Source organism: Anopheles marshallii, chromosome 3, assembly GCF_943734725.1.
Source record: "Anopheles marshallii chromosome 3, idAnoMarsDA_429_01, whole genome shotgun sequence".
NCBI lineage: Eukaryota > Metazoa > Arthropoda > Insecta > Diptera > Culicidae > Anopheles > Anopheles marshallii.
Window position 1 is genome coordinate 63,999,329 of NC_071327.1, and position 25,152 is coordinate 64,024,480.

Below are 25,152 nucleotides of genomic sequence, written 5' to 3' on the forward strand. Positions count from 1 at the left end.
AAGCGGCTTTCCTCGGTTTTGAGGGCTTTCGAGAAGTGGGACGACTTTTGCACCACCCCCCCAACCGATATGATGAACTTGGCCTGATCACCCACATCGCTGAAATGTTGCTTCAACCTGCCGAAGCGGTTCAGCGCACGGCTTGACGTTTGCAGCAGCTCGAGACTCCCGTCCTGGCCCACGCCTATCAGATCGATGAGCACTACGTGTGAGCAGAGGCCCGTGCGCAGACTGTCGTAGTCGTAGTGCTCGTTGGACGCGGTGATAAAACAAACGATTTTGGCCAGCTGCGCACTGCCCTGGTTCGCGCAGGGTAGGGACCGCACTTGCACCACACCGCACACCACCACCACCAGCACCGTGGCCAGCCAGCTGGCGGGGGAAAGAACTGTCCGCCCGGGAGCCCACATTGCGCTCGGGAACACCTTTTTGAACGCGCTACACAACCTGCACCGTCTATTGCCAACTCAGCGTTGCACGGGTTTGCCACACTTTGTCCATTCGTAGTAACGCTGGTGCGTTTCGGCCGGGGAAGAAAATCACGACTGCACCGTAACGTGACCGCCAGGTGTCTGGCTAGCAATTGGTCGCGGTTTCATAACCTGCCCGGTCTTTTATACACACCCGTGATTAGAACGCGATGCGGTGGGTTTGTGGAGGTTTGTGACTGATGCAAATCCAGGCCCGGTTTGGCACACGTCCAGCGGACATTCTTTGCAAGAAGGCCTCGCGACCCGAACCGTGCGGGCCTATCACAGCTGTGGCGGACGCTCTATCAGCCGCACCGCAAGTAAAAACCAAGTTCTGGAAAAGCGTAATCGCACGGCGCATTGATAAAGGGTTGGTTGGTTCGCTGTTTTTTGGGGACATCGTTTTCTTTTTGTGTGCCACGGAAGGGAAGCACCCTACCGGTGCTCGTAAGTTGACCCTTGTAGTTGTCCGTGCCTGTTCGACGCGCACTTCAGTGGCCTATCGGACGGGTGGGGTGGAAACCGAAGCGCGGCCAAGCTTCCGAACCCATGCAGGAGGAGGTGGAGCAGCACTTTTGGTATCCGTTTTGGTTTTATCTGAATTGAACCGAAATTTTTAAGTCCGGTATGGAAGTATGGGTATGGCATATGATGGTTTTTGTCCCTTCCATTCATGGCCGTTCGTGCGGACGCAATGATCACGTTTGGCGTTCTGGCGTGTTGGAACGATATGTTGTGGTGTGGCCCGCGCAATGGTGGATGAACTCGGGCCGCTCGTGGTTGGAATTTCGGTTGAAATTTCGATTGTGCGCTTCCGTTACACACTTTGCCATCAACTTAAAGGCAAGTAAAACGGTGTTGCAATGTTCCTCATGGCTGCAACCAGCTTAATGATGGATTTGTTTTCCGTTTATCCAGCAGTATGGCCAGCAGTAAGCAGTTTGTCGATCGATCATATATATATCGCCACTGGTGTATCCTCTATCGCCATTTTGAGCGTATTTTTTGTGAGTGACACTAACGACCCCACTTATTGGTAATGCTATCGGCCGCAACTCGGCGGACAACAGAACACTGATCGGTTTTTTTTTTTTCTACTTGCACATTGGGAAATTAATTGATCCTCTGATAGAAGACTTGCCATACATCAAACCCTACATGACAGCAGTTGCGCTGTCTGGCGTGTGTTTGTTGGGTTGAGTGGATGATTGTGTCGATGTGATGAAAAATTGACCAAACCAACCGGGGATGGGGTCACCGTAAACTGTTCGGTCAGTGTTGGGTACTTTGTGGAAAGGACACACCAAGGAGAAGCTTTTTTCTTCAGTCCCAATAAGTCCCACCAGAGAGTCACCAGTGTGGGTGGGGTAGAGTAGAATGTGCTTTATCACGTCCTTCGCGCTCGAATGCACTCTGCACCCGCTCTTGCGGGAGGATTACGGACCAGTCACAGCAGTGACTTGATGCTATCGAGGGGGGTTTTTTTCTTCCGCTTACCGAAAGTGAATGCCAATGTTGGCCGGTGATATGCTGCCTTGGATAATGGATTGGTTTGTTATGCTTTGTGATGGGTTGCGGCTTTAGATGCATCCGGACGATAGATGTGTGTGGCCCGGGCAAAAAAGTCCCATTTCCTTTGTATCTGTCTTCTTTAATGGTGGAGTCTAGCTGAAGCGGTGGTTTTGTGGGGGGGAGGCAATGGCAAGTAATGAAAAATTGCTACTGAAATAGCTTTGATCATTTCCCATCGAGGAAGTTTAAAATGCGTCCCAAACAGTGGTGCATTAAAATGAAACCGAAGGTACACCTTAGAGACACCGTTTCATTCCAGTAGCGGATTTTCCATCATCCTTTATGTATGTACGATGTGTGGTGTACGTTTATCGCAAATAAATAAGTTGGCAGTGTGCAATGTTTTATGTGGTCATTGGCTGTCTGTGCTGTGTGGTGTGTGGCCGTCGCACGAATGTGGTTGATGGAGAGCAATAAAATTCAATTATCATTCTCACACCTGACTCCTGGCGCTGCTGCCGAGCTTCGTTGCTCGGTGGGGTGCTCGGTAACGCAAGGAAACCCCTATCGAGAGAGGTGACATGATCGCTGTTGGATGGCAAGCTGCTTCGGATTTAGCAAACTCCGCCACTGAGGCTAACCAGAATAAATTGATTTGAGGTACGGATTTGCGAGTACCGCAGCAGATGCATTCGGCCACCCGTGTGTGTACGCGGCGAAGAGTGTTGGAGCAGTGAGGACTCGACCATGCATATTTCATTGGCCCATCTGCAAACTGTAAAGTGGGGCAGAAAAGTAATTTACCATTAATAATGGAGACACACCGGGCATGATATCCGGTTCATATTGGAAAATGGTCTTATGGCCCTGTTGCCAAAAGCATCCCCCCCCCCCCCTCTCCCACCCCTCCCCGGATTAACGGATCTGCCAACTACTTTATTGCCTCCGGACAGAGTGTAATGGGAACTCCATGCGGTATGAATAAGGAATGATTCTTAAGTCACACGACACGGAGCAGACACTATCAGCGTTTGCCATCCCGCCAGCAGCAATGCTTGTAAGCGGCTTCCATCGAGCAAAGTGCAAAAATGACCAGTGCCCGCCCTCCGAAAAGGGGATGGTCCATGCACATCGCCGTCTTCCACGTCCATACGTGTGGCGTAGAAAAAAAGAAGCGAATAGAATACGTCCCAGGAAGATCGTTCAAAGTGGTAAGCTTTCGGAACGGAACGCTTGTATTTGTGCCCGCCAGCCCAGCTCAACTTACAGTTGGTGGAAAACTCTAATGCACTCGTAATGAGCCAAGGGACACCTGAGCTTTCCGTGGCCACGGAACGCTTCATTGCTTGCGAATCGAGCTACAGTGGAACAAAAGGACCAAAAACCCGGAAAGGATAATTAAACCCTTTCTCCCAGAAGTCCCATTTTTTTGTGTTGCCTAAAACAATCCCTCCCTCCAGGGGTCACATGTGCCGAAACACGATTCTGGATCTGGCGAGACACACCAAAAAAGTCCACACAGCTCACGGTTTCATGAAGTCACGAGCCGGTAAATTCGGTGCAAAGTTGCCTTCTTGCGGACAAAACAGACACGGTACTGCCGCAATTGAGGCCCTCCCCCGTGTACATATTGGGGGGGAAAGGGGGTACTAGATCCGTATCTACATGCAGGTGAATGGGGATTTTTTGCTGCATTGGAAGTAATGCTGAATGAGATGCTCCCCAATCGGCTAACTGAAACATAAGCTCTGGTCGGGCAGAGAAGAACAGAGCCAAAGCTTGGGAACAGTTTTATTGCGCGCGCGTTCCCAACCCGCAAACAGATCAACGACCATAGACAACATGTTGTGTAGTAAGCGTACCGGCGAGCCCGTTTTTTTTTTTTTGTTATCGTGCATTTCACTCCGGAAGGAACAGCTTTTTTCTGCACTCCTTTCGTCCCTTCGTATTCTCGTAATGGATGTTCCCGCTGTGCTGGGGAAAGAAGGCACACACGGGGGATGAGGTGATCTTCGGCGTAGAACGGAGTTTTGCATTGCAACTCTTTTGATACATTCCGTGGCGCGTTCGTTCTGTGCCCATGAGTGTCGGTTTGGATGGGAAGAGAAACGCACGAACTGCTCTCCCGTCTCCCGAGCATCAACAGCGGCGGGTGGTCCGCGTTCCCCGGAGGATAATATCGATCCGTCTGCTTGCGGCCAATGCACCGAGCTTCAGTCAGAGTAACACACACAAAAAAGGACACACCACACTGTAAGGAAATAGTTTCACATCGGGTGGAAAGGACGATAAATGGCGCGAGACTACTGATAGCACGTGGCGGAATGTGGAATGTCATCGCTCGAAGCAATCACGCCGATGATTCCGACAAAAACGGTGATCCCTGCTATGTGCGAGAATCGTTTCTACCGGTTCGGGTTTTAGTTGGATGGCTCTTTAACACTGCAACTAGCAAGCGTTTCAAGTGTTTGCTTTTTATTGGTGGTCGTTTTATAAACAATTTTAAAGATCTGGGTTGTGTTTTTATATCTTTTAGGGCTTCAGACTACGGAGAAGGCAAGCTAAAATAATACATCAAAGTGTGGTGTCCCATCGGGGTGGAGGCCAGGTGGTGTATTTGGTAGTGGCGCCGGTCTTCACACGACAGGACTGGCCCGAAATCCCTTCTGGATCCCATCGGGATCACCTGTCGCAGGGATGACTATCCCACTGCGGGTAAATAAAGTCTAAGAAAGACAGAAATGACAGGCCTCTAGAATAATGGTGCGCAGTTCGATCCGAAACTACCGGGTCGGAACAATCCGTTAGCGACCCGAGTAGGTACGGATCGATCGGTAGGTTCAAGTAAGTTCAATAGGTGCAACGATTCCGGTAGGTGTAAGCTGTCGTAAGCGTCGTCGCTTATGGCACCTACTGGACGTGCTGAACCTACTTCGACCCGACTTCGACTCCGACCCGAACCTGCTGCACCCAAGGATGGAAGTCGCTTATAGTACCTACTGGACCTGTTGAACCTACTTCCACTCGACTCCGACCCGATTTCGACTCGATTTCGACCCGATTCCGAACCGATTCCGGCCGAACCTGCTACACCCACGGGTGAGAGTCGCTTATGGCAGCCTACCGGAATTGTCCCATCTACTGAACCTACTTGTACCTACGGTTCGATCCGAACCTGCTGCACCGACGGGCCGGAATCGAATCCGATATTCCCGCATTCGACTCCGGGTTGGTTCGTGAAATGAATCTTATGACCCACCACCTCTTAAGAGCTCTAAAATAGAGCCAATTATTAAGAGTTACAAGAAGCTATATGAAGCGTACCAATGAAAATGACACTGTTCCTGGTAGTTCTAGTGGTCAAAAAGTTTAAAAAGCATTTAAAAGTGTGTTTATATTAAGTTATAATATTTTTATCTTCCAAAAAACCATTTAAAGTACAATAATCAATAGAAGAAACAATGGATGGACATCAAATTGTTATTAAAATTCTTGCCTAAATCTCTGCTACACGAGATTACTGCACCTACCGGCGCCGTCAAGACCCAGCAAATTAGCAAAAGTGAGAGTGGCAACATAATTATCTACGGTCAGTTTCACTGCTTAATTATATCATAACTCCCGCCGCGTTTTGGCCAGATACAGTATGTTTGCTGGCGTATTTGGCGAGTGAAATTTCGATCCTTTTTTTTTGCCACCGTCGTGGGCAACCGTGGGGGGTGGTATGCATTCGTCTGCACCTGGATGCACCGCGCAATGCATCCGAGAATCGGAAAGTAATTTCAATTCAATTTAAACTCGCACCAGCAGCGGGATGCTTCACCAAATCGCGCCGTGGCTATAAATCAACACAACACAACTCTATTTCGGATGAACCCCGCAACGGGCGGTGGGGTTGGGGCGTTGGTTGGGTGCGTTATTTACGCGTACGGTTGGGTCGGGAGAATTTCGGCCAGCTCGCGTGGTTCGCATCTTCCGCTCTGCCACGGTAAAATGGATTGCGCTTCATTTATTCATGGTGGATTGAATCGGGTTTGGGTTGATTTTCAGCTATTTGTAATGGAGAAATCGGGCGCGTTTGGGCAGAAGAGATTATTTATGTGTAAATAATAACAACTTACAAAAAAAAAGTTTTGACAGGGTTTTATGTTGTGTGTTCTGCACACAAGAAGGAGGCAGCCGTATCTTATCAGTGTTTGATTTATTAAATATTGGACGGATTAAATATCGCAGCTTTGCTTGTGTTACTCACCGGGTAATTCTTCGAAAATTCGAAATTAACACTAGAACTCCAGGACCAGTCATATTCATCACATTAATGTTTGAGGTAAAACTATTTCACCATAGCTGATACTTTTACATATCTTTTCTGTAGTATGAACTTACGTAGATATATTGGTACGTATACGTAGGTCTTCGAAATTGTTTGTAAAGTGATCATCAGTGAAAAACGCCTTAAAACGCTTGGTAGTTCTAGTGTTAGGCTCTTCAAAGTTGAAAGTTTGCAGATTGATTCTCTCCCAGTAAATCCCTTAATACCTTGTCGTTGAACCGTTGTTGGGGTTTCGACCTTTGCCTTCCTTTAGAAAATAACGTCAATATATTGTAGAGCTGACAGGGCAAGCAGCTCCAAGCAGGATTTGATAAGTTCCTGTTAGTCACAGCTTGTTTCTTGCTCTGCATGAAGTGGAGTGCAGACTTCAAGTCACAAATGCCGTTCTTAATCTCCAATATTCCCCGATTTGAAGCAAGCCAATATGCTTTTTCTCTTCGATTATGGGTGTGAATTTGGTTCAAAATTCGCTTCCCACACCGAGCCACCCACCGATTATATACTAAGTTTTCCTACCGTTGACCTATTCGTCCATACGAACTACTGGTGCAACGGTTTCGGTTGGAAGTTCTTCAAACTCTGAATTTTCCAAAACAAAGAGAACAAAGTGTGAAATGTCCTTTCCCCCCACCCTGATGCTTTTTTCCGGTAACGTTTTTCCACCGCTTCCCCAGCTCCCAAAAACGTTTCTTTGGAAAACTTTGAATGTTTTATCTACGACCATGGGTGGAAGAGAACCATTTAGGTGTGTTCTCATCCCCTTATGTTCCGTTCATCCCTGGCACCGTTTTTTGACCGTGTTTTAGAAATTTTCCATCCCCAAACAATGAACTCCGTCCAATGCCCGGCAGCAGGCACCCGTCGTAGTTGGTTGCAGGAAAACGATGACGTCGCTCTCGACGTGCATCTTCACGGGATTTCCCGGGGATGGAAAAAGGATGGCCCTTGTGACTGTTACTAAACCCACGCCAGCAGCATCTTCGCCGTAGTCTGTCCTCTGTTGATGCAGACAGTAAATTCACACTCTAATGCTTGCAAGCAGCAGCACGTCTTGTGCTTCTGCTTGTTTGCTGTCTACCCGGAAGAATCCCCAACACTGGAGTGTGTGTGTGTGTGTGTGTGTGTTTTTCTCTTTTTCAAAAGTGGAAACAAAGGAAGTGATGCATAAAAATGGCAAAGTTATATCCATGGATCATTGGGCTTTGTTGTATGTGCTGGAAGCAAACACGCGGACTCGCTCTATTCAATGTTGCTGGGTGTTGCCGTACGATGCTTTTGAATTATGCACGGATTATAATTAGAAAACTTTCAAGTCTCACACCTCGCATAGCATCAACAAAATCAACTCATCAATTGCAGGTATTTTATGGCCATGGATCGAAGGTGAAGAAGACGTGATGATCCTTGTCTGGTGTTAATAAATTAAACGTAAACAGAAGCTAGGACTGTCCATCGCTCGAAGTCTCTGCATCGAAATGTGATTAATTATTCACCGACCGACCAGCCGAATGGTGCAATGCAGATGGGTAATGTAATGCTGTGCGCGGAACGACACATCCTGGACGGTTTAAAACTCTTCTTGAGTGTTATGTACACCGGCGGCCGATCGCCTTTTTCACGCGATCTCTATTCCATCAATCAGTTTCAAATTTCATTCAATTATTTCTGAACTGAAAATTGGCCTATTTGGGAATTTGTTTCCGCACCCCTTCAACGTTTCCCGGGAGGGTGGAAGCGAACGTTCGCATCATGCCGAATAATAGCGGTCAATCAACAGACTCTCCTCGCAGTGGTTCGAAGCGTTCTAACTTGTTGATGTGTGTATTTCTGTGCCTTACATCAACTCCCGACTCCTCGCGAGGAAGCGGAATTTTCAATCCATCTTGAAGAGAGATGCTTCGTCGGGTTGGGTTTGTGCATACATTTTCATTTCCGTAACGACGGACAACGTCAAGATACGGGAGAATTCATTCAGTCAGAATTCGTTATGCCGCGTTTTTTTTTTGTTGTTGCTTATTCCGTTCTCAACTCATCATGTAAATGGACTCGGCCAGGCAAAGGTAGAGCAGCGCCTGTCCATCAATTTGGAGGAGGATGTGTTTTGAGATTGGAACACTTCCTGTTCCATGGCCGACAAAAACACTTCTCACACTGAGCGATCAGCTCATTCTAAAATGGGAACACAAATGGGAGGTGTAACTATCGAGAGGTGTAAAGGTGTGGCACTGTGTGATGTGCACAACACTTTCCATTTCCTCGTGGAAATATCCGGACACCCGAAGCCAGTGGTTGTCAAGTTGACGGTGTCACGCTTAGCAAAGAATCTTCCGTTTCGGAACAGTAAGTTCCAGGGGATGTGTTTGATAATTCGATCGTTAGAGATCAGCTTCCATTTTCTGCTTTGTAAAATTGAATAAGAGTTGATTTTTCTCTTATAACAAAATATGAAAACCTATAAATTTCTATCAATGTGTTGCATATTTCCAAATTCTCTTGAGGTTCGTCCAACACATCGCTTGCCAAATGTAAGGCTGTGCTTCATCAAACCCTTGAGAGATAGTAATGGAATTTTGACATCCAACCCCCCAGCCTGCGCGTGTAACAATGTTTTATCACCTGGAAAAAATCACCCGCAAACAACAAAAGCACGTCAAACTCAATCCCAAAAGGGTGCTGTGGATGTGTTTGAATTGCATGTCGATGATTTATAACGCTGCTCTGATTTGAAACAGCGGGCGAAATGCTGGGGAAGGAAGCCAAAAAGAAAAACAGAACCATTCCACCCAACGACCTTTGTGATTTATTGAATTATATCAACGTAAAAAAAGCACAAAGGCAAAGAGTTGACTCCTCTCTCCCCTACCAACCCCACCCCCCCCCCCCCCCTCCTTCCACTGATGGAATGTCCCCAAAATGTAGCCTCCCGTCCGGTTGTCTCACGTTGCTGCGCTTTTAGTGCCTTTGTTTTCGGCGATCAGCCCGTACGTGATGTTTTCCTGCTGGTGTCATTTTCAACCTTCACCCCGCGAGTGTGGCCGGATAGAACCCTTTCATTCCCACCTCGTGGTAGGAACTTCCGACCAAAACAAAAAAAAAACACCATCGTCCAACAAACGTCCCAGATCCGCATTGCGTTGTGGAACACAATGTCACAAGGGGGTTGTAGCCGTAACGTCTTCCACACGGCAATTCCAGCGTTAATCTGCGTGATGGTCTCGGGGGTTACCCACTACCATGTGTACTTTCGCATTTCACTTTCTTCAAATGCTTGTCATCACCTCGCCCGATACATAACGGCCTTTTCAGCCCTTCCATTCCGACACCTGCCCACCGGAAAAAGGGGTTGAATTAGTTTTAGGACTGCCGTATGCGTCGTGCGTACACCTTCCATCACACACACACTCTCTCTCGCGGTTTTGCGCACAGGGGTCACTCTCCAGCTTTGGCGTTGGCGTTGTGGACGGAATTGTAATTGCAATCCATCAATTGCACCTCCGTGACAGGTGTGTTTTGCAATGGACAGCGGACGGCGAAAGGTCCATCCACCATTTCTCTCTCGAACTCTCGACCACAACAACAACTTGCCTAGTTCAGCGCAAAAAAAAACCCTCCACTTATGGGTGCCACCAGTGTAAGGTTCAAGGCTCCCCGGTACTACTCCCCACCCCCCCCCCCCCCCTCTCCCCCTCACTTAAACGTCCCACAACAATGCGCAGTTGCACTGGGAACGATGGTGGGTACATCAGCGGCCAACGATGACAACGTTGGGTGGTGGGTGCAATTAAAGAAAATGAGCTCTCCAACAGGAAGTGCACGGAAGGAGACCACCCTAAACCACCCCCTTCCACACACACGGTAGCGTGTGTCTTTTGTTTACATTGCTACGGGGTTTTTTTTGCAGAAATGTGTGTACGCAACCCGATGCATTTCTCGAACCCATCTCCCCCCCCCCCTTACACCTATTTGCTGGGTGGCGAGGGTGGTTTGTGCATTTCAGAGGCTCCCCCCTTCGCTGTGTATTGAGAAGCGATAATGTGAGGATGAGTGATTAGACCGGTCGCGAGACTCGTGCTTTTAATGCTAGAATGTTAATGATGATGACTACTGTAAGAGCTGCGTCATCTAGAAAATTAGTCACGCTCATGTGTGCGTATGAGAATGCCTTTTTCGTTGTTGCATTCCTGCGGTGTAACCTCCATTGTAATGCAACTTTGTGTCGTTCGTTTCCCGGGGGCTGTTGAACGTAATGATCCATTTCATTCTACTGTTCCGTTCACCATCGAAGCGGTCTGTCGCTGGTGGTCCTCGGCTGGCCCTGTTTAGCATATACTGGAAAGACGATCTTCCAACCTTCGCAATAAAGGCATCCGGAGGGCATTGGGTGAGGAGCCTTGGACGAAAGGGTGATGGAACCGACAAAAGTCAATAATGCTAAATCACCGATTAGTGTTTCCCGTTAGACAGACCATAATGAACCTATCACCTTTAGAGATTGGGTCGTGCCTTTAGAGAGCCTCCAGGTGGAGACCCTCAACATCTTATTGCTCTGACCGTGACCCTTTACGAGTGCGGGGAGGGGTGTGCCTATCGTGTGTCGATCAAGCAAAGCAAAACCGGCCAAAGTGAAGCAGTGGAGACGAAAATTACCACCGTCTTTGGTCGCGTTCCGTACGCTGAATGGAACGGTTTTTCTCAGGAAAAACTTATGAGTCATCGCCATTAGCTCTCCGGAGCGGTAGAACCGGGTTTTTCTGTTCGGATCTTTGTGTCTGCATCGAATGTAAACACATCCAGAGCCCATCAACAGAAAGAACAGTTGATTAGGGAGAGAGGTTAATGGGTTATAATGGAGAGTGTCCTCCGTGATCTTGCCTCTTGCATGAATTGGCCATCCTTAATGTTGTGGTCACCAAATACCCAACCAAACCATTCCGATAACGATGCACAGGGCCCCGTGTGTTTGACGATACGCTCGTTTGATTTATTGTGTGGCTCGGTGCCGTTCGTTCATGCCGAGCCGATGGTGTTTACCTTGAATTATGTACATTCCACCGAAACCTGCGTGGTGAACGTCGTCCGGGTGTGGACTGTTACTTCCATGTCACACCCCCCCCCCCCCCCCCCCCCACCACATGCCACACCGCCAAATCCAAACCCATAGCGTGTGCATGGCGATTGCATAAGCACATGCGAACACACACACACACCCATCGTTCACACGTCTGACGTCGAGAAGACGCCGTTGTGAACGGTGGTGAAGTTGAAGATGTTTTAAAGGAGTGTGTGTTTGTGTGTGTGAGTGGATAGAATGAGTCATTTTTTTGGAATTATTGCAGTGTTCGCTTGTGCGATATTGATATAATAATTGCTCTCCCATCAGTGGTGGTAGCAACTGATAGCAACCAGAAAGTAATGTATCTTGTCAAGTGATCCTCACGATCGACTTGTTTAAAAAGAATGCTAATCATTGTTCTCTCCAGCAGTAGTGGTGGTTAATGTATGGTAAATAAGTTTACTCCAGCGAAAACACATATGGCACAGCACGGAAAAACACATTACAGATGGTGGGTGGGTTAACCCCCCCTTCAGGCAGGTGATTGATTTCCGTGTAGCACGATGTTTTCGGCGGCACGACCACTGTTGTCGGTGTCGGTCCGCGGTACAATTAGCGCATCTGTATGCGAACCGTAGCACCCTTCATTAGTGTCACGCCGAACGCTGAATGTGATTGATGTGCAGTGGAGAGGAATAAATTAGCACCCATCAGAGAGCCGGCTAGAACTAATCTGAATATTCGTTCGGTGCAGCATAAAAATAATTGCCATGGTTTGTGGTTGATCCACCTCAGCCCCCCCCCCCCCCCCCCAAACCCACCCAAACATCCCTAGTGTTGAATATTAAAACATTTCTTTCCTTTGTTTTCTCCTTTGCAGCTACAAGCAGCAACAGTTGATTAAAAGCAAAAGCCAATCCGAGCTTGCCACCTTCATACCGGCGTCGGCAATCATCTATCACAACACGGCAAATGTAACGGCATCGTCGCCAGGACTGACGCACGGTGGTATCGTCAACAGCAGCAACAACAGTAGTAGTAATGCACCCGCCCACGGTGGCATTGTACCACCAGCAGCACTAGCGACGACACCAGCCGCAACCGCACCCTCCTCCTTGCCGGCTGCCTATTATCACGAGCAGAACAACAACCAGCACAGCTTCGGGCACGGGTTCGGCCAGCAGGAGAACGAAGATTTTCGCTTCCCCGCGTTCGGTGCGTTGCGCCGGTGTTTGACCGAGGAAATGCGCCCGGACCAGGACGGTGCGATGGTGAAGAGTGTCTCCATCGCCGAACGGCTGGCGGCACTGAAGAAAAGCGGTGAGGACGATTGGCGCAAGCGCGTCTCCAAGAAGGATGTGCCCGACGATGTGCGGCGGGAAAACCTTGTCAATGTGAGTAATACTGCCCCTGGGCTAAGCACACCCTGCTTTAGCTAAAACGAAACAGTTCCGTCTCTCCACCGTTGTAACGCTTACGGTGCTGGGTGTGCTGCGGATAGTATACTTTTAGGCGCTTAACCATGTAACGCCTCCCTAGCGCGTGATCGTTTTATATGGATTTGAACGTTACGCTGTGGATTTAATTTCCAAAACAAGGTGGAATTTTGTTGATCCGAGCTGAACGTTAACCTTGAACGTTTGTTCACATCCCCGTTCTTCAATCCACCCTTCCGAACACCGATCGGAAGCAACAACCAGTTTGTGCTTGGCTTTTTTTAGTGTTTGGTTCGTTTTGAGCTTATGTGTATGCTTCTTCGGTTATGTTTTTTTTGCAGCGAGCGTGCCTTCTTCAAACGACCAGCGCAGCATCAAACATTCGTTTGGAATTCGCATTAAGATTGGATGCGAACAGCGTTGCCTGAAACTTGATTCGGATCGAGCCTGTATGTTAGTTTGCATTTTAATTGTTTGCACGCATTTGCTGTGGAAACAAACCCCACCAGAGTTGGGGCGCTCCGGTGCAAAAGAGCACGGTTTCAGCAAGAGCACTTATTGTCCGCTTCTGTTTGTTGTCTAGATCGTCTAGAATATGGATCGCGCACGGGGAATCCAAATGGGGGCTGCGAACATATTACTGTGCTACGGATCACTTCAGCTACGAATGGGGAATACTTGATTACTTTCCTTTTACGTCGAGCCGTTAGAAGAAGCGTTAAGAAACGTTGCAGAGATGTAAGGTATGCCGTTTGTTTGCCATCACTTCGGGTGTGTCCATCACCGGTACGAAACAAACGAATGCATTTTTCGTTGAATGCAACGCTCGTCTACAGCGCTGTAGCAATGGGGACCCTTCGCTTCGTGCTACTCTCGGGGCAATGATCAATGTTTCTCATTTGTAACCGACGTTTGGAATGCTAGTCTTATTCATCGAATCCCTGCTATGCTTCATCACGAAGCTTCATGATCGGCTTTAGGAACAAAAAATCCGTCTTCTATTTTGTAGCGTTTATTGATTCACCTGCATCAATCTGTAGCCATCGGCTGGTGGTAGTGTTCGTAGCGCGCCGTACAGCCGGCGATAAGATAGCAAAACACTCAAACACAACCACCGCACAGTGGTGCATCATCAATCAAGTACAAACAACGTTCAGCGACGCAAACCTAAGCGCAGCAACACGCGCGCACGCACGAAGACAGAGCTCTCGGGCTTGATGATTGCTCAGTATCGACCGGGTATGATGGCATCGCGTCGCCTTCCCTTTCCCGCTGGGAGCTTCCCGTATCAGCCGCGCGCCGTGTTGTGTCGCAGTGTCCAGCAGCGGGGCAACCTAGCAGCATATCAGCACACACACAGCAGACAGAGTACACCCAGTGTGTTCCGTGTGTTTGTTGTGTGCCAGTCCCGCCTCCCTACAGAGAGCGGATTCCAACCAAAACAACGGCGGTAAAAACGCACTCGTGCCAAGAATCGTTAGCCGCAAACGCGACGGTACGGCGCAAACTGGTTCAGTTGTATCCTGTTCGCGCTCGGTTGCTGACGCGTGCGCTGAATCCGATGGTTCGTCGTCCGTAGTGAACAGACAACAAAACACACGCCAAAGCGGGACGGCGGTGAAAACAAAAGGCCAGCGGCGAACGGGGGGTTTTGAGTTTCGCGGAACCATCGCTTATTAAGCGGAGTAGTGAGAGTTGACGCGAAACCTCTGGGAGATTTTGTTCCGTGCAGCATGAATCATCCGCTGGCCTACAACGACACTAGCCGTGCCGGCGGCATCAGCTACTGGGAAGAAGCGATCGCTCTCGGAATTCGCAGCGCAGCGTTCCTGCAAACGTTAGTCATCCCTTTGCTGCTCGTGATCGGTGTGCAGTTTGGGGTGGCGTTTTACAACCGCACACGCCGGGAGGCTCAGCGACAGCTCCAACGGCACGTCGATGCACTGCAGCAGGACCGGCAACGGTTGATAGAGGAGATCAAGCTCGATCTGCTCCGAACGCTCAACAAAGCGGCGAAGGAGTCCGACGCGACGGGTGAAACGTTCACGGTTGCTGCAGACAGTTCCAGCGCGGAATGTGGCTGCGGTGCCACCGTGGTACAGAAGCAACCGTCCGAACGAGCGATTGCCGAGCGAAGGCTAGCATCCACATCGAGTGCCGAGCAGGATGGCACTACGAACCGATCTAATCAGAGTGCGGCCGAACGGCGACCGGGGGTGTCCACTGTGAACGGCACCGAATGGGCGTCCCGCCGCCGGTTGGATCGTAAAGAGTGCAGCAACATTGTGAATGAAATCATTTATCAAATTCAATCCGGCACGCGAAGCGCGGAAGATGGCATCAGGCCGGTGAAGAGTGCAGTTCTGGGGGGTGGTGATCTTCGTGCGGGGAGCGCGGAAGATTCCGCTGTGCTCCGGGACGTCCATAAACGAAACGTTGTGGCCCGCATGAAAACGCTCTTCGAGCAACCTCCCGACCGGCCCAAGTACTCCGCGAAACTTGCTGCTACTCCGGAGCGGTCTCCCGGACCCCCGAAAGAGACCACGCTGAGACATATCAGCAGTGTGGTGAACATTCTTCGACGGAATGAACCGGCCACGTACCCGTCGCGTACGATCAGTGCTAGCTTGGAGAACTTACGACCCACCGGTGGTGGACAGTTTCTGAAGTCTTCGTCCGAACCACCAACGGTGCTCCGGCTGCGGCGTCGTATACGGTCACAGCACAGTCTTTCCGAGTCGGTGGAAGACATTCTGGCGTCGGAACGTTTCTCCAAGCGACTGTCGCAATACTCCATCAGTGATCTTCTCGGGGAGGAAGAGTCCGATGCTGGCAGAAGTCCAACGGAACGGTACAGCGGTGAGGGGAAGTCATCCGCCGGTGTTCCGTACGATCGCGTATCGCGCGGCCTCAAGACGCTGTCCACATTTTCCCTGTCCGAGTTGCTGCAGGATGAAGAGACGCAAGCGGATGGAGCGGAAGAACCGGAAGTGGTGTTACGCAGATCGAAACCGTCGGCCACGACGCCCGCCGCATATCGCAACGCCGTCGATAACATCGAGCAAATTCTAATTGCGGAAAACCTATCGAAAGATTACTGGAAGTACTCCATTTCGAACCTTCTCGATTGCGTGGAGCCGGAGGAGGACGGCGGCGGTGTGGTGTCGCTCAAGGAATATACCCAACGCGGCGCCAAGCAGCCGTACAGCACCTGAACCCTCCGCTCTCTGTACGTTACGAGCTTATCTTTGTGCCAAAAGGGCCACGAAGGTTGCGGGTGTTTCTGGAGGAGGGGGAGGAGCTGTTCGAAAGCCCCCCCCCAGAGGGCTTAAGACTGATAGCGGGCGAGGGCTGTGTCGCCACCAGTGCTGAGGATATCCTACGTGGAAACAAACAGCGCGCTGCGCGGTAACGGTTAAGATATCGTGTCAAGGCAGCTAGAGCTTTTGAGGGTGAAGAAAACAAAAAACAAAAAACCAGAGTCAATTCCGTAAAGGGCTGTGATTGGATTTATTGTAGTTGCGCCAAATGTTGTTGTGCAGCGGTAGGCGCGTGATGGAGCATTATTTTTTTATTGTTTTGCAAGCAAGTAAGCTGTAAGTCCCCCCCGGAGGGAGTGACGTAAGCCTGGTATCGAGGGGTTAAATCGCTGCAAAAAAAAAAAACCAAGACCAACGTGAAGGTGCTTGATTGTACAAGGAAGCGGATACCTCGTGCAGTATATATTCTACTACTACCACTTTGGAGACGTGCGGTGGACGGTGCGATGTCGCCGGGTTTGGGACAGGTAATTGAAACGGGTGGCGAGGGTGTGGCCGGTTGCTGACGATTTGTACGGTGTGCGACCTTTAAGGTCATATTTCAATTGGCAATCAGTGTCGTCCTCTCCTCTCTAATGGCACGATTAATAGCGTGTCGTTATGAGCTATCGAACCATGCGGAACCCATTAATGGTGGTGGGGCGATATAGCAACAAAAAAAGGTTGGAAAATTGTGGTCGCTTCGTTTTCGTATTCGCTTACCACGCCCAACGCCCCATCTCCGATACGGTGCGACGATCAGTCTTACTGCGCTAAGACACACTGTGACCCTTCACCGGCGTTTAACCTGCCCCGCAAGGGGAGACAAGCAGTAGACGAGAAAATTGGACACAGTTGACGAGTGGGCCCCACAGTCCGCCACGTCATTTAACGGCACTAATATCTTAATTACCCGTGACTGTAACGATGGATGATGATCATGATATCGCGCGATTGCATTGCTCGGTGTCTTTGTCTTTCCCCATCCGTGTCTTCGCTTATCGCGCTGAGGGGGACGGAATTCGCGACACTTTTTCCTTACTCGTCGCTCGCAGCGGCCTCGTTGCTTTTCGAATGCGCTTGTAAACAGATAACGATTGTTTAACACACACCTACCGTTCCCGTTGTCGTTACAGAATGCACTCATCGTTGCCAAGTCCCACGAGAGCCCGGTGAAAAACAACTCACCGCGACCGTTCAGTCGGCCGGCGGACCTGGAGGGTGGTAACATATCCGACCGGTTGGGTAAGATCAAAACGTCGTCGGAAAATTGGAAAAATCGTATCGGTAAGTGTGTGCTGTCGCCGGCCGGGGGAATGTAAGCTTTGTTTGGACAAAACTCATCGAACTCCTTTTTGCATTTTGCAGAACTATCCGATGCGACCAACTTCACCGTTGCGGGCCGTATGGCCGCTACGAAATCGCCCAAGCTACCGTTCATCAAGTCGGACACGAAGCAATCACCCGCCATGAATGTGTTCCGCAGCGTTAATCCACCGCTGCTCGGGCTCGCGAAAAGTCCCTCGATGATGGTGTCCTCGGTGGTTACGTCGTCTACCGTGTACGGCCAGCCGCAGCAGCAGCACTCACCAGCACCGACGTTCGGTTCCCGCCCTACCAGTGTACCGGCTCAACAATTTTCTAGTCCCGCGCCGGCAATGTGCCAGCAGCAGAGCCACCAGCAGCAGCAGCACCGAGTCGTTGAAAGTCTCATGAAGCGTAGCATAAGCGTGCCGGGTGTACCGACCGGCGATCTCAAGACGCATGCCACCGGTTCGAAGGTGTCCATCCCGAAGCTGGATGACGAAAGCTTTGGTTCGTTCTTCGGGAAGGTTAGCACACCGAACGGCAGCGGCGGCGGTCCGCTCGGTGCCGGTTACGCCGGGACGCTAATGGCCACCACCGGCACGATTGGCAGCAGCATCAGCAGCAGCAGCAGTACGGCCGAGGTAACGATCGGCGATCTCGACACGCTGAAAACCACCGGCGAGAAGCTGTCACACAAGAAGGTGGTGCAGGGCCCCCGGGGTCGGCGGGCCATATCGCGGAATCCGCTCAAAACGCTCGCCGCCCGTGACGACCTGCAGACGGAGTACACGGAGATAAAGACAGGTATCGCCGACAAGGAGATGCGAAGACTTAAACTAGAAGCAAGTAAGTGTTGCGACCCATCGGTCCTGTGACTGCCCTTCGTACCTCCTTCGTACCTTGAGTGTGGACTAGCGTGCGTGTATGTGTGTTTGCGCGTGCTTGTGTGTGTGTGTGTGTGTGTGTTTGCAGCAACAGTAGTCTAACATCTCGCGCGTATATGAGCGTTGATCCTTCTGCCATCATCGAAGGATTTGAATGGTGTTGCGCGGTGTTGGACGCTGTGCCTAACCGCGCTGCACCCCACTACCGCAAACTCCCGTGCCCGTCCCCCTTCTTACTTACACCCTAAATGCTGCCTGCTCAATGCACGAACCAAACCTCCACTTAACCCTTGTGTCCCAACCGAATCATGGCTAACCTGGCTGGCATGGTGTGGCAATGTGCCGTGTCCGTGCCCCGTTTCTTTGTGTTTTCTTTTCTTCTTCTTCTTTTTTTCCTTCCACCATTCCAAACCCCACCCCATCTCTCTCTCTCGCCCTCTAGTTGCCAAAAGTAGCAATCTGGCCGTAGAAGCGCTAGCCGGCTTAGCGTCCGTTGAAGATTTCAAATCGGTCAGTCTCAAGTCTAGCACGCTGCCGCTGAATCAGTCGTTTGTCCCGTACAAACCGCTGATGTTGCTGCAGGTGAAGGGTCGTCGGCATGCGCAGACGCGCCTGGTCGAGCCGGTGGCCCGCTCGGTGAATCGGGGCGATTGCTTCATCCTCGTCACCGCCGACCGGCTGTACGCCTTTCTCGGCCAGTACGCGAACGTGATCGAGCGGTCGCGGTGCAAGGAAATCTGCGACCAGATCGTGCGCGACAAGGATCTCGGGTGCGGTGCGCCGGCCGTGACGCTGCTGGGCGACGGTGCGGGCAGCGGTGCGGGCAGACAGGCGCGCGAATTCTGGCAGCTGCTCGGGCGCGGCCAGGAGGATGAGCGGGCGGAGGTGTGCGGTTCGGGGCATGCGGACGAAGATGAGCTGTTCGAGTCGTGCCTGATCGAGACGAACATGGTGTACGAGTACGGGGACGATGCGCTGGTACCGGTGGAGGAGTACTGGGGCGCGATACCGAAGATAGCGATGCTCGATCCGCGCAAGGTGCTGGTGTTCGATTTCGGCTCGGAGCTGTACGTGTGGAGCGGGAAGAATGCCCCGTCGGAGGGTAAACGGGCGGCACTGCGGTTGGCGCAGGAGATGTACGGCGCGGGGTACAGTTACGAGGACTGTCAGCTGAATCCGCTCAACTTTGCCGAGCTGGCCGGCGATCGGCAGCGGGACGCGAGACGCTTGTCGAGGATGGGCCACAACCGCCCGGAATGGGCACTGATCGCGCGCGTAACCCAGCACATGGAGACGGTCCTGTTCCGCGAGAAGTTCCTCGATTGGCCGGACGTGACCGTGCACTTCCGGGAGGAGTGCACGCTCGGTGCCGGCGATGGATCGAGCCCGATCGGTGCCGACATTAAGCCGCTGGACGGCAACCAACTGTACCGCGGGAACGAACCGTTCCAGGAACCGAACCTGGTGCTGGAGAACTCCAACCTCGGGCGGGGCGATTTCTACTACGACCACGACTCGATGCGGCACTTCGACGTGCGCACCACCTCCGTGACGCAGTGGGAAATCGACGAGTACGAGTACAAGGAGATCGACGGTACGTCGCGGGGCCATTTCTACGCGGACGAAAGCTACACCGTGCGCTGGATGTACCAGATCAGCGTGACGGTGCGCGAGCTAAGCGGCAAGGTGTCGAACCGCAGCACCGCCGTCGGCCGGGACCGGTGCGCTTACTTCTGCTGGCACGGCAAGGATGCGTCCGCTAACGAGAAGGGTGCGGCAGCGCTGCTCACGGTCGAGCTGGACAAGGAGAAGGGTGCGCAGGTGCGGGTGGCCCAGGGCCAGGAGACGGCCGCGTTCGTGCGCCTGTTCAAGGTTATGTTCATTCACCGCAGCAAGCGGATGCCGAAGACCGGCTGGCGGCTGTACATGATCGCGGGCAACTGTGCGGAGGAGACGATGTGTACCGAGGTGGAGGGTTGCGGCATGCGTCAATTGCGTTCCCGGGCCACGATGCTGCTGGTGCACGGGGAACGAGGGCGCGCGCTGCTCTGGCAGGGCTGCAAAGCATTACCGCACGCCCGGGAGGTGGGCGCCAACGTGTTGCGGGCCGTGCTCGACCAAAAGTGTCCGGAGCTGTTCGATGAAACGCTGTCGAACGTATCGTCCGCCGTGGTGGACGAAGGTCACGAGACTACCGAATTCTTCGACGCGGTCGGTGGGCAAAACCGGCACCATTATCACAGTTTGCTCGGTTCCGAGCAGGGTTACGGCTTCACGCCGCGCATCTTCCATCTGACGAGCATCAACAACGGCAACTTCGAGGCGACGGAACTGCACTGCGCGCTGCGCACGAAAGACCGCCCGACGGCGTACCCGTTCCGGCAGGAGGACCTTTACGCCGCCCGCCAGCCGACGATCTTCCTCATCGACAATGGGCACGTGCTGTGGCTGTGGCAGGGCTGGTGGCCGAACGGGGACGAAACGGGCAGCGACAGTGGTAGCGGCGGTGAAACGAACCACAGCAGCTTCGACAGTAACCGGTCGGGGGAGAACCGCTGGCAGGTGGAGCGCCGTGTCGCGATGGAAACGGCCGTCTCGTACTGGAAGGCAAAGCAGCAGAAGCAGCAGAATGGGCACGACGACGCGCGTGTGGTGAACGGGAATGGGGATGCCGCCCGGCCAACCGCAACCACCGGCACGGATGAGAATGGGAATGATGAGGGCATCGATGAGGTTGATGCGAAGCCGGTGCAGGACGAACAGCACCGGGCTGAACTGCTCACCAATGACATCGTGAATGGGTTCGTCGTGTGGGCCGGTCTGGAACCGCTCGAATTCATTGCCATGTTCCCGGAGTGGACCGAGCGGGACGATGTAGCAGAAATTAATGTGCAGGTAGGTGTACCTCCCTAAACAGGCGCTGCCCGAGTGCCATTTCTGAGCCGGTAGATGCATACTGGATTAGGTTCTCTCTCCGCCCCAAGGTTGGTATAACTGGCGAACCCTGTTTTGGGATCGCTTTCCTCGACAACCCGCCCCGTGCTGGTAAGCCTTCAATGAACCAAGCTTCAATGTGCTTTCTTTTGCTGTTGAATGTGTCAAACACCCTTCATGTGTCATACATCTGCGTATCGTGATCGATGTGCTATTTCCCTTACTTTTTGAGCAACATCCATTTTAACACGCTACCATTCCGCGGTCCGCGGATCGCGGATCGTTTCGTGAGAAGCTCCCCGTTGTTCTTAACTCTGCTTTCGATACGATGTATGCCTCCCAGTACAACCGTCCCATTGTGCCGTAAACTTGAGTAATAACGTTGAGTAACTTTGAGTCTGAGCGAATTGTTACTTTCAATGTTGTGCAATGTTGCAATCGCATCTAACATGGTTTCGTTTGCACTCGTTTTAGGATGGTCGTAAATCGACACCGCAACCAATATACGACAGTCTGTCGCTGCTGTCCCGCAAGGAGTACCCGCTGGCCGTACTGCTCGAACGGCCGCTGCCGGAAGGTGTCGACCCGACCCGGCTCGAGCTGTACCTGCACGAGCAGGACTACCCGGCGGCGGTCGGTCTCACCAAGCCCGAGTACGATCAGCTGCCCGCCTGGAAGCAGACGAAGCTGAAGAAGGAACGTGGCCTATTCTAGACGGCGCACCGTCACTGTCAATGTCCCGCGTCTTAAAGCCATAGAGAAGAACGTACCGATAGGAAGTAGCGCGTAGGGTTGCACAACCCGCGGAAGGAATGTGTTGGTTTGGAGCCAGGAGATTACGAATTGAGTTTAAGTCAGTGCTGTTTCCAACTTCTGTTTTCCTTACCTTTCGTACAGCTGTGTAGGGCTGTTGCTGTGTGCTATTTTGATATTATTAGAATTTGCGCGTGTCGCACCTTTCCCAGCCGGGAAGCAAATTGGGAAGCAAACTCGTTCATGTTTTTGAGTGTTTGCAAGCAGCAAAGCACAGCCACAAATGAGCGAGCAGAGCAACAAGATACATAGCTACCAACTTTGTTAGCATTAGACCACCCGTCTGTACCGTATTTTTATTTAATTGATATATCCCGGTTACAATGTATACTATCCACGTTTTGTGTGTTTTATTTTTATAAGCGCGACAGCAACAAAACAAAAAGTCACAGATGTTGGAAGGACAGAGAGAGAGAGAGAGAGAGAGAGAGAGGGAGAGCGACGTGGCTACTAGTTCATTTACAGTTGTGTTCGTTTTACTATTTTCTTTAATAATTTAATATATATACATAAATCGTTTATCTTATCCCGCCCGTCCAGCAACAAACGGGCCCCGAATTCACTCATTATAAACGCAAAGCGGCAAAAGAAAGACTTGTGACTGTAGTTTGTTATGTGTGTTTTTGTGATAGGATGGATTCGTTTTGTCCTCTCTCTTTTTCCCGCCCTTTTTACGATACCTCAACACGCGATCATCGCTGTAGATATGGTTTTCATCTCATTTATCGTTACATTGTGCACCAACTCTTTAATTTGTTGTTAGTTTTTGTGTTTGCGTTACGAGTCGTTTCACCTGCTAGTTTCACCCGTACCACGTGTAAAGTGTTCTGTTGTTTCGGTATTTCGACACGGTGGTGCTTTTAGTTTGTTTTTGCGCGAGTTGCCAGCGACCTCCTTACCTTATTTATCTACACGAAAGCGTGGACACGAACACGAACCCCTGTTTGCTGTACAGGGGAACAAGGATGGATTTCTTAAGGGAGTAACGGATGGCTCACAGGGAATGGGCGAAAACGATGCAGGGAAACAAGGGAATTACAATGCAAGTACTTAATACGTTCACCAACGAGGTGTCCAGAAAGAGAATGTTAAGGAAGGGAAATGGTGCAGGGAGAGAGAGAGAGAAGTTCTTCTTCCCACCACCTTCCAAGGGTACATTAAAAGTGGAATACAATCCGCGCGCAGTAATCATAATCCGTGTATACTCTTTGTAGTTTAACCGACTGCTAAGTATGGACAGCGTCTTTACTATATGTATTGATATTGATTTGTTTTTCTTTTCTCCCTTTTGCGTCCTGTTTTTTTTTAATGTGAGTGAATTAAGAGCAAGTATACAACACTTTGAACGACAAAAAGGAAAACAAAATCCGAAGTTTAAAGAAGATTTCATTAATGGGCGACAGCAAGAAAAAGCTGGTAACTTGTGCGTGCGAATGTGAATTTTGTAGTGTGTAATGGAAGGGAAGAGTAGAGAAGAAGAAAGCAGAGCAGAGACCCAACATATATACAAGTGTACGTTTATATAACTTATACAAAACAAGAAAAAAAGCGTTAAGGAAAACGATGGTAAACAGATATAGATACACGCGGTCACAGTCATATTACATGTAAAACACGTATGTGGAACGAATACGCTAATAGGGTTGATGTTTGTGTGTGTGTGTGTGGCAGCAAGAAGTTATTTGTTTTATTTGTGCTCCTTCAAATACACAACAATCGCAACCATCAACGCCTGCTCTGATGCCGAAGACAGCAACACATGGTGCGCCTGGGAGTGGGAGAGCCGATACAAACACACACACACACACAGTAGGCGGTGGTGGGATTGCTATGACAGGACATTCATGGCTGACTGCGGTTGCATGTGTGTTATGCGATAGAGCACCATTTCAGCACGATCAAAAGAGGGGATCATCAACACTACACCGACTTTCCGCGTTGCCGTTAACGACACCGCGTACCGTTGTAAAAATAGAGAACCGTTTTGTACTGATTTGGACCCTGTCCAAAGGTGTGTACCGTCGTGTACCCCAAGCGAGAAGTTCAACCACGGTCACACCACCTACGAAATCACACAATCCGCTCGCCCCTCGTGTATTGTCCCGTGAAGGAATAGGGATGTAGCAGTAGCAGGCGACTAGTAATGGAAATGTGTGGTGCAATACGCAGCGAAAATGTAAAGCCAAATAAAAACAAGAAAAAATCAAACAAAAACATGTGAGCGAAAAGTGTGTTCGGTAAAAAAGTTGAGTTATGTGTTTTCTTTTTGAGTGAAAGAAATATTACTACCGTTGCATTTGGTATTAACCGCGGTGTGGTTACACGGTTAGCATCACAACTCATCTAATGATTTTTCGGGATTTTGTTAAGGAATTTTATTTTACTGGTTGCTGTCAGTAGCTGCTTAATTAGTTTTTTTTTTATAAAACTCGTGAAAATGACCAAAATGATGATGACATACTAATGCACTCCATCTTAACCTAAAGGAAGAAGCTGTGAGAAAATTGTGTTTGGAACCCAGTGGAAAACTGGTGGGAAAGTCGTGGAAATGTTTTAAAACAAAACTCCACTTAGGATACCGAGGAAACTGGAAAATTTGCTGAGAAATATTGAGAAAAATTAAGTAATCAATCGCATGCGTCATTTTTTGATTTTGACACCAGGAGAAAATCCGCAAGTTCCAATGTCAACCAAGATTCAAAAAAGATTCAACCAATATCGGGTGTTCGTTACCAGAAGAACAGCTTCGAATCGAGTGTTGTCTAGTCGTCGTATGTCTACTACGATCAAGAAAAGCTATCAAGAGCATCAAGACAAACAAGTCTGGCTGTGAAAATCCATCCCAGGACACGTTTATACTTCTCCGATCGTACTTCACTTGTGCTAAACTGCGCTGCCATTGTGATATATATTGTGCTTGCATTGAACTACGCCTGCTGGGATTGTGATGTTCCGGGTGTGATATGGTCTTGCGCGTTGTTCTGTCATCTAAAAAAAACCCTGCCGTTATACAAATAAGCCAACACAGCCACGTTTCTTTACATTAGTTTTGTGTTTTGCTTTTTCCATTCTGTTTTATTTTCCGTTTTTCTTGTTCACTTGTCATCACT

The 25,152-nt window shown here is 50.3% G+C and overlaps 1 protein-coding gene across 1 annotated transcript in view; it reads left to right on the top strand.

The window, feature by feature from the left end:
- LOC128713002 (uncharacterized) overlaps nt 1–21,943 on the top strand; it is a 148,650-nt gene extending 126,707 nt beyond the window's left edge. Inside the window, 5 exon segments of the mRNA XM_053807867.1 lie at nt 12,249–12,762; nt 17,240–17,390; nt 17,472–18,257; nt 18,738–21,190; nt 21,704–21,943. Of these exon segments, the coding sequence (XP_053663842.1) occupies nt 12,249–12,762; nt 17,240–17,390; nt 17,472–18,257; nt 18,738–21,190; nt 21,704–21,943 (4,144 nt within the window).
- The last annotated feature ends 3,209 nt before the right edge of the window (nt 21,944–25,152 follow it).